Source organism: Chelonoidis abingdonii, chromosome 2 (assembly GCF_003597395.2).
Source record: "Chelonoidis abingdonii isolate Lonesome George chromosome 2, CheloAbing_2.0, whole genome shotgun sequence".
Lineage (NCBI taxonomy): Eukaryota > Metazoa > Chordata > Testudines > Testudinidae > Chelonoidis > Chelonoidis abingdonii.
In genome coordinates, this window is record NC_133770.1 from 200,692,658 (window position 1) to 200,702,616 (window position 9,959).

Sequence of the window (9,959 nt, forward strand, 5' to 3'; positions counted from 1 at the left end):
GCATCTTTTTCTTGTCTTGTTTTAGCATTTGCTTGAAAAGCACCAGGACATGACTACTAATGTAAAGCAGAAGTAATTTGTTTTAGTGATATGTGAGTCTCAGTGGGGTCATAAAAATAATGAGTTGCATACAAAGATATTGTCTGCTGTTACTTTCTTTAACCTTATAAGAACAATCTCTAACCATTCTTGCTATACATTTTTATAGCATCTTGAAGTCTAGACTGCAAATGGTTTTAAGTTCGTTTTGATGTGGTATGTAATGCAGAGGCTTTTATCTGCTTTTCTCTGTGTTAAAAGAACTGAAATGTTGGGTTCACTTTATGCTCATTACTTAACTTTGCACATTAAACTGTGTATTTTTCTTTTATTAGACAGAAAAGTGTATCAAAATATTTATTAGTAATAAGTGACACACGTGCTACAGATTATAAATCAGAATCTTAATCCTCTGCAGTTAGAGACCACTTTCACATTGGTAGCTAACACCACAGCACTGTGTAAAATAAGCTACTACATTATACGTTCAATTTGTATTTATTATCCAGTACCTGCTTACTTAATTTAAATAGTTTAAAAAAGGACTCTAGAGGTCTGTCTTTTCACATGTTATTCAGTGGGTGGTTTGTAAGCAACAAAAACTGCAAGATGATGACTAGTAGTTTGTCTATTGCTAGCTAAGAACACCATGATACTCAAATATAAAGCACAAAGTTGTGCACGCTTTCAAAACCAGTGTATGGTACTGGTCTCTGTTGTAACTTCTGTTAAATTCTGGAATAAGCTCAAATTTTATTTATACGTTGATACTTTAAGGTTGATTCACAATTCATGGAGAAGCATCAGAGAGATATTTTGCCCAGTGTAACAAGTATATGTAATACAATAAGCAATGAAGCATCTCACCTTAAACAGAAAATTCTTATTTCTTGTTTGTTGATAAACCATTCCCAGGATACCTCTCATGGACTGGGAGAAAGCCTTATGAACAGTTCAGCGATTGACCTCTCGGAGTGCATCCCTAGACAGGTGTTTGTCCAACCTGTTCTTAAAAACATCCATTGATGAGGATTCCACAGCCTCCCTTGGAAGCCTGTTCCAGGACTTAACTTTCTAATTATAAGGGTAGTTTTTCCTAATATCTAACCTAAATCTCGCTTGCTGCAGATTAAGCCCATTATTTTTTGTCCTGCCTTTTAATGGATATGGAGGACAATGGATCACCATCCTCTTTATAACAACCTTTAACATATTTGAAGACTGTTATAAGGTTCTCCTCCTCGCCTTCTCCTTCAGTCTTCTTTTCTCAAGAATAAGCATGCCTACTTTATTAACCTTTCCTCATAGGCCATGTTTTCTAAACCTCTTAGAATTTTTGTTGCTCTCCCATGGAGTCTATCTCCAAATTCTCCACATCATTTTTAAAGTTTAGAGCCTAAAACTGGACATGGTACTCCAGCTGAGGCCTTCCCAGTGCTAAGTAGAGAGGACAGTTACCTCCCGGATATTATGCACATCACTGCTGTTAATATACTCCAGAATAATAATAGCCTCTTTCACTACTGTGTCACATTGTTGGCTGATATTCAATTTTTGATTCATTATCCCCTCCAGGTCTTTTTCTGCAGTATTACCACCTAAGGCAGTTATTCCCCACTGTGTAGTTGGGAATTTGATTTTCCCTTCCTAAGTGTAGTACTTTTGCACTTGTCTTTACTGAATTTCATCTTGTTGATTTCAGATCAGTTCTCTAATTTGTCAAGGTCATTTTGAATTCTTATCCTATCCTCCAAAGTGCTTGCAACCCCTCTGAGCTTGGTATCATCCAGAAATTTGATAAGTCTACTCTCCACTCCATTATCCATTCATTAATGAAAATTTTTGAAGATAGGTACTATGTTTGTCCTTCTCCAGTCCTCTCGGACCTCACCGACCTCTAACAATTCTCAGAAATAAATTACTAATGGTTCTAAAATTGCTTCTGCTAGTCCTTTAAATGCCCTGGGATGAATTCCATCAGGACTTGCTGTCTTGATTACATCTAACTTACCTAAATATACTTTCACCTGTTCTTTCCCTATTTTGGCTTGTGTTTCTTTCCCCTTGTTGTTAATATTAATTGTGTTGAGCATCTGGTCAGCATTAACTTTTTCAGTGAAGGCTGAAGCAAAATAGGCATTAAGAAATTCAGCCTTCTTGAAATGAAGCTATAGGTTTGTTCTGATATCTCAGCTCAGAGCTAGATACACACTGATCCAAACGGGGGTGAATCTGAGAGCCATTTATGAATTTAATGGAATACACTTCTCAATTTAAAATAAAATAACAATTTTCCTTCTCTGTTTTCCTTATAGCCATAATAAAGCTTTGAACGGCATGAGGCACCTTCTAGTGAAAAATAGAGCTAGGAATGTTCAGCCAATCGTTCATATTTTTAATTGTGTTGAAAGAGTTTAAAATAACATCTGTAAATGTCTTTTCAGTTTGCTTCAATTACCTCAGTGCAACCAAGATGTAGTTAGATTCAGGCTTTATAATTGAGTTTTAAGACATATAAAAAAAATTTCAGCTAAACATTTATTTAACAAATTACCTATTCCAAGTAAAACCACTTGTAAGCATTGCTGCACGAAGAAAGCTTTAAAAGAGTTTAAACCTCTCATATTGTAAAACTTAATGCTCACGTCATCATAGAGCTGTTGGGATTATCTTTTTATTGTATTTTGTAAAATGATTCAATGACACTAGATAGAATAATTTCACGTTCTGTCATTGAACCCATTGTTAAAAACATCCCCCTAGATATTTAAAGAGGAAAACTTGGCACTATGTTGTTTGTGTGGCAGCATGTGTTTGGTGCTGCACAAATAAAGAAAGACACTGTCCTACACCAATGAACTTACAATTTAAACAAAAATAGTCAAGCACATAATGCACTGAGGATCATTGTTGAAGGACTTCGCTGAAGTGCAGTGTCTTAAAAAGAGTCAACTTTAAATCTACCCATTTTTAAGTTTGAAGTAGTCTCAGTTACTACACCTGCCCCAGACTTAATCTGCCCTTTTTGATGTGTTAAAAATCATTATTTCCCTGTTCTTTCAAAATATTTTTCTCTTGACTGCTGCTCTGTAAAATCCACACCAACATTATACTGGGAAAATAATAAACTGCTGTATAAAATGCTTTCAGTTTCACAAAGTGAAGATTTTTTTTCTCTGTCTTTGTTATAGTTGTTCTAGGTGTCTGTGATTTTTAAGTTGACTCTGTCCCTTTCAAACTTTCTAGAAGCTTGAAATTTGAAACAGCCTCAGGAATAGTTAAGTCAGAAGGGTGACTTGCTGATTAACATATCAATTTGACCTATGCTTTTGCTTTTAGAGTCCTGTTGGATCTGGTTACTTTGCTTTGCTTTGTTTAGCTGCTGCAGCAAGATGGCAGTATCGATGCTTTCATTTCTTTTTTTTAGGCTGCTTTTATTCTTCAGAATCTTCTTGTAATCCCAATGCCAACTGAAGAACTGAAAGATTGTGCTTGGCAGGTGAGTGACAACATTTTAGTAAGAAAAGTCCATGTGGTAGAAGTAGATTAATTGAAATTAAAACAATTTTGCATCCTCAGACATTTATTGCATGTAAGTATAAGTGAAAGAAATCATTCTGTGTAGCTGTCAGAACTGATTCAGGTATTTTTCAAATGAAAAATATGAATATTCTTATTCTTTTCATGTTTTCAGTTAGAGTTGGAGAGAAAAATATCTTTTTGTTTAACTATATGGAATGCAATATACAAAGTGCAGCTGATAGTCTCCATTTATATTAGTGATATTACACAACATGAGTAATTCAGATTTCTTGAGACATATTAGTAATTTGTTTTGACCAAACTCAGAATGTGATATTATTTAGGGGAAAAAAGCTCTTTGGGCATATATTTTAATACATTATTAAACATGTTAAAAGTATCAATGGGTGAAAATAGTCATCAGCCCTCCTCCCTCCCCCTCCCCCTCCAAAAATGATGAGGATCATGCTGTATAAATAACCTTGGTCACTTTTTTAAAATTTAAAATTTCAAGAGCCCATGTGCATTCCTGCTTGGGGGGTATGGTATGCCTGGTGTTGAGATATGGAACTGCCTTGAAAAGCCATGTTCATTAGTGGGTGCACAAGAGGCCTTGCATGAGGGTGATGACCTCTCCCTACTTGTCTGAGGGAGTGCAGCCTTCAACCACCGCAGTTCTTCCCCATCAGCTCAGAGAGTGAGCAGATCTCACCTTTGTGTTCTCAGACTAGACCTTCCCTTATCCTAGGGCAAGATTTTCTTGTAAACATTTAGAGTGGCGCAATGTAGAGTTCTTCCCCTTTCTCAGGGGTCTTTAGCCCCTTAACAGGACCATTTTGAGCCCAGAACCACATAAGGACTTCAAGAGGTACATTTCCTACCTCGTGATCATATAAAAAAGACACCCACATTCAGTGCCTTCTGTGGCTGGGTGAGACCTACTTAGAAAGTCAGTATGCAGTTTCTATGCCTTTGCTTGCTATGCCATGAGAGAGAGAGAGAGAGAGATGCTTGAGGCTTCAGTCTCATCTAGTTCTCAATGTATATATAACGTGGTACTCTGACGGGCTTACTGAGGGTGCAGGGACCAGCTTCTGTGCCAGCATCTTGTTACACACGACCCAAGATACACTTTCCACTTTGGGTTCAGTGCTGCCTTCTGTCACTGGCTTGAAACCAGAATCTCTTTGGCCTTATATTTGGAGCAAAGCCCTTACACGGCTAAATCTAAAGCAGAATCAAAGAACAAACCAGAATTGCCTATTAAGGTCTCAATAGCCTTGGTGATACTGAGCACCTACTCCTTATTTTGAACCATTAGCCTTAGCACCAGTTCTGTACCTGTCTAGCACTGACTCCTCTGTCGCAGCACCACAAGCTTACTCAGGATCCGTTTGAACAAAAAGAAGAAGAAGCATATGGCTCCACAAGAGAGGCAAAAGCAGAATACAAAAGAGGAAGTGCCATTTCTCTCTTCTTCTATACTCTGACCCACCAGTGCTTTGTAGACGTAGCCAGCAGTGTTCTTACCTCTTCTCCACACTCCTCCAGAGCAGGATGTCATGACACCAATTTAACTTGGACCTCTCAAAAGTTTAGATTCTGCTAACCACCTTTGATTTCTCTGTTTTGAGAATCCCCTGACTGAAATACAGGACACCAAATCTCTTCCCTTGCCTCAGATCCACACATCATCATACGGAGGCCCTCTTCAATTACTCATGTAGCCATATGTGCCCTTCTCTTTTGGAAGGTGTGAGAAAAACATCAGCACTGGTGCTAATAACTGATATGCTCTTTTGGCACTAATGCCCTCATCAGTATCTGTCTCTCATTCTGCATAACCAGAGCCTTCCTTTTCTGCACCAGTCCCCCAGATCTGCAGGAAATTCTGCCTGTATCTCAGGAATGGAATTGAAACTCCATCAGAGCGACCCTACAAGACTCCTTTGGAGGTACATACAGATGGCACCTCACAAGAGGGTCAGCAAGCATTGAGGAGAACATTCCTCTCTCTCTTGTCTGTGGAGACCAGAATACTATCATTATAGTGTATCCAAAACCAAATCCATTTCGTTTCATTACAGGTTGCAGGGGAGGAGAACATGAAAGTAGACTCTCAAATCTGGCCCTTGTTTTAGTCTTTGTACAATACAGTTAAATTTAGCTGATGTACTTTTAGGCCTAGTCTACACTAAAAAGTTAGGTTCACCCAGCTACCTCACTCAGGGTTGTGAAAAAATCTACATTCCTGAGCAACATAATTAAGCTGATCTAACCCTCAGTGTAAGCAGATCTAGCTTGATGGAAGAAGTCTTCTGTCTACCTAGTTACCTCCTCTCGAGGAGGTGGATTACCTATGCCAATGGAAGCACCCCTCCCATTGGCATAGGTAGCATTTACTACACTGAAGAGCTACAGCTACAGCATTTCAAGTATAGACAAGCCCTTAGAGAGTTGTGAATTATAATATAAAGCCATTTGCAAGAGGTAGCCATTGTAACATTTTAATATTGGTTACAAAAGATTTTCACGAAGTTGCTTTGTCTTTTTATAAAAGAATTTTCAAAGGCTTAAAAATAAGGTGTGAAAGAATCAAATCACAATTTTCCAAGTGAGGTGTAACAAATTTGTACCTGCTACTAGTACTGATTTGAGTCAATGTAACTTTTATTAAGAAATGCAATTTAACTGAAATGTCATTTGTCACTTAAGTATTCATGCTGAAAGGTAGTATCAAACAAGATTTCAGGGTAACTGGTTGATTTAATACAATAGAGAATCGAGTCACCAATTTAAAATGTAAAATTACTACCAGGATTAAACTGTGTACTGGAAAAAACTATAGCTTTCTCCCCTCCTTGGTGTTAAGTGTAAGGTGATTTATTTGTAAACCATCTAACACAAGAAAGTTCAAAAGAAAAACTGACAGAATATGGAGGATAGTAAGGAAAAGTATCATAGGCATGCAACACATTAAGATTTTTATCCCTGAGGCAAACAGTTAAAAGGTTGTTAATAGAGAGTGCAGCCCAGATTTTGGATGTTAATGTTTATTGCATAGTTAATGTCATTATTGTTCTTGATGGCAGCAAGTTCTGTGTCTCCCACATCTTTAAAATGGCATAGCAAATTTTTGCCATCGGTAAAAATCAACCCATATAATTTGATGTTATTGGATCACACACAGTATGTTATCTCAAGGTTGTTGAAGTCAGAGCATGCTGTGAACATAATTGGTGAAAGACTTCAGTGCTTTTTAGCACACCCCTGTGGCCATGAAGTGCTTGGCACAGGATTTTTAAATTGGCATAGGCATCTCTGGATATCAAAACTTGAACTCAGTGTCATCACATTTATTGTCTGTAAAATTCCCTGATTATACAGAAGTTTTGGTTGATATAATCAGTGCATAGTGCTGATAGCTCTGTGCATATGGAGTGCAACTCTGTAACTCATTAACAATTTACACAAAACACAGATGTATTTGTCTAGGTAACTGTTGCATTATTATTCTGTTTCAATTGGTGCAAAAAGCAAATGTTGATTATTTGCACTGTTATGTATTGATGCTACATTATGCACTCTGAAAAGAAAAAAAGATGCTGCTGGATTATCACTCAGAAAAACTTTATAATCCAGAGTACACTTCCTCCTTCTAGTTTGTTACCCACTTGTTTTTCTTCCAGCTAAGTTTAAATTCTACAGAAATTGATGTGTTAGGGCCTGATTTGAGGCCCATAGATGGTGACAGGAGTCTGTCCATTGACTTTAATGGGCTATGAATCAACTTCCATGCCCTTCATATGCCAAAGAAAGCTACCACCAATGACAAGTTGTTTTCTTTCAAGGAATTTTTACAGTAGTTTCTCTTAAATCAGTGTGAACTGCTATTAGGACTTCTTTTCAGAGTAAGCTTTTCTTGTAACGTGCTTTGTTTGAACATTACTCAATGTGAGTTCCATTGTCAAGTAATTCTTAATTATTGTTTACAGTCATTTCAAATTAAGTCTAGTAAAACCTAGCTGAATGAATGTTAAATTCATTGCATATCATGTTGGGAAAATATTTTTAATCTAAGAAGTCATTATAATAGTCTTAGATTGGAAACATTCCTGTTAAGCCTTTCTCTAAAGGTGTAACACAAGTCTTCAGATTTATTTGTTTCTAAATTCACTGCCTAAAAATGAGTGTTTTAGAAACTTCTTGTCTTTAAAATTATTCCCAATCGCGCCCCCCCTTGTATCCTTGTAATTATTTAGCTGTGTCAGATATACTCTTACTGTTCAGTATATTTTATTTTCTAAATAGGTTTATATTTCTTATTGGATTGGAATGAATGGATACATCTTAGTGTTTCTGTAGCTTCAAACTGTATCTAATTTGTTCAGTATACTTACGTTTAGGGGCAGAAAAATTAAGTATTTTAGAAAGTTTTGAAGATGCAATGTCCTTTAGTGGATCTACTGTCACTCCCTAACTCTTAATATTATTTTTATTGTTGTTAAAAGTATGGAACTTTCTGGGCAAAGAGTATGATGTGCATTGTAGTATATGCCCTCTCAGCACATGCTTTAGCAGCAACATCTATTGGCTTCTGAGCCAAGATTTCTAAGATTCCTTAAGCTATTTTAGTAACTTTAGCTTTGCTCAAAATCACTCCTTTTTCCCTTTTGAAATAAACTGTCAGTTGCTATTCATGAATAGAATTAAATGAGAAATTATAACAACTTTCTAGAGGCTAATTATAAAGCTTTCTTGATGATATACAGGAGCAAGCACAGACTGAAATCCATACTCTTATATTTATAATTAGCCACCAGAAGTCTAGTTGTTTAACTGTTGTTATTTTAAAACAACCAGGTTTTTTTAAATGACTACTTGTGATTTACAAAAACTGCATTCATGTGTGATGAACGCTTACAAACCCATATAATGTGTGACTGTATATGTTGCCATGATACAGAACAAGTTTGCTTATTTTAGTTAAATATAATTTATATGGTGAGACTTTTCTTCATACAGACTGTATAGTAAAGTTTTGGGCTTTGTTTCCCCCACAGGGGAGTATGTTTTGTAATGTAGATTCCTGTAAATAAATACATTTTGTTTACCCTTGTTTCCTCAGGGGCCTTGTGTACATGATGAAGATTCTGGTCTGTCTCATATAGGAAAACCTGCCCTTCAGGCTCTATTATATCATTGCCACTTCTATGAACATTTGAATCAGATGGTGAATCACTGTTACTTGGGTCGATACACATTTGATTTGAATTGTTCCACGGGAGACAGCCTCATGGCAGAAAAAAATGGGATAAATGGTAAGTGACATTATTTATAACTTCAATGGTATGTTTTTAAGCCAAATGCTCTTCTAGCTTGGAATTCACCTGTTGATTTTTTTGCAGAACATCGTATTTATTCATTGCAACTGCCATTTTAAATTGAATTATACTTAAAGAATTAAGTTGTGTGTGTTAAAAAGTTAGAATTGTTGGTCTCTTAAAGATGTAAGAATGAAAATTTCAGTTCATCTACTCCAGTATCCTAGAGACAATTATATATTTTGTATATGTTCTTGGAAGTTATAGATGGAAAATACCTCTTAGCTCACCCAGTCCATCTTCCTGCAAAAGGTAAAGATGATGGGAAAATACTTTAATTAACTTAACTTCTAAGAGGTGTGACTTTGCAGTATAATAGCAATGAGAAAACTCAGGGAGGCATTGAATATGTGGCCTGTTGTTAAAAGTGAAGTGGCCTTCATGGCCTCTTGAGAAGACACAACTTGTGTGTCTTAAGGAACCTCCACAGGAGCTCTTAACAGAATGGTGCTATTCAGACTTACTCTGATATATGACATAGCAAGGAATGTTGTGTGGTGAATATAAGATATTATTAGGCAACTATGGAAGTACATTCTCTTTGTCCTCAGTGGGTGAATGATTGAATTCATGCTGATGCAAGACAGGAGAGGAGAGTTAACTATGACTCCATATATAGGTTGTCCAAAACCATTTTGTTTGTTTGTTATAGTATCTTTTTTACTACAGCATTGCACAGACTCACAGAATGCATGTCTAGGATCTCAATAGTGAAATGATTACACATCACCTTGAAATTACTACTCCTCGAGCTAATTTTCAGCAGGACAACACCCTTACTTATGTCTTAATTTAATGTACTTAGAACTGTTCTACACCACAAAAAGGTACCACAGAAACATAGTTTTGAAAAATCTGTCTACAATCATTTTAGGGTCATTGTTGTCTTACACTTCCTCACATAACATTTCTTTGTCACTTCTCAGGGTACGTCTACACTGCACGATTATTTCGAAGTAGTTTAAACCGATGTTACAAAACCGATGTTATAAAATCGGTTTTGCGCGTCCACAG

At 36.5% G+C, this 9,959-nt stretch overlaps 1 protein-coding gene across 8 annotated transcripts in view; it reads left to right on the plus strand.

Moving 5' to 3' along the window:
* Positions 1-9,959, plus strand: part of RTTN (rotatin) — a 161,431-nt gene that overhangs the window by 90,564 nt on the left and 60,908 nt on the right. For all 8 annotated transcript variants that reach the window (XR_012655334.1, XM_075062917.1, XM_075062916.1 and 5 more), the window contains exons 32-33: positions 3,467-3,538; positions 8,690-8,882. Coding sequence is in view for 7 of the 8 variants with exons in the window: in XM_075062917.1 (XP_074919018.1) it covers positions 3,467-3,538; positions 8,690-8,882 (265 nt within the window). In the remaining variant the exon portion in view is untranslated. The remainder of the gene's footprint in view (positions 1-3,466; positions 3,539-8,689; positions 8,883-9,959) is intronic.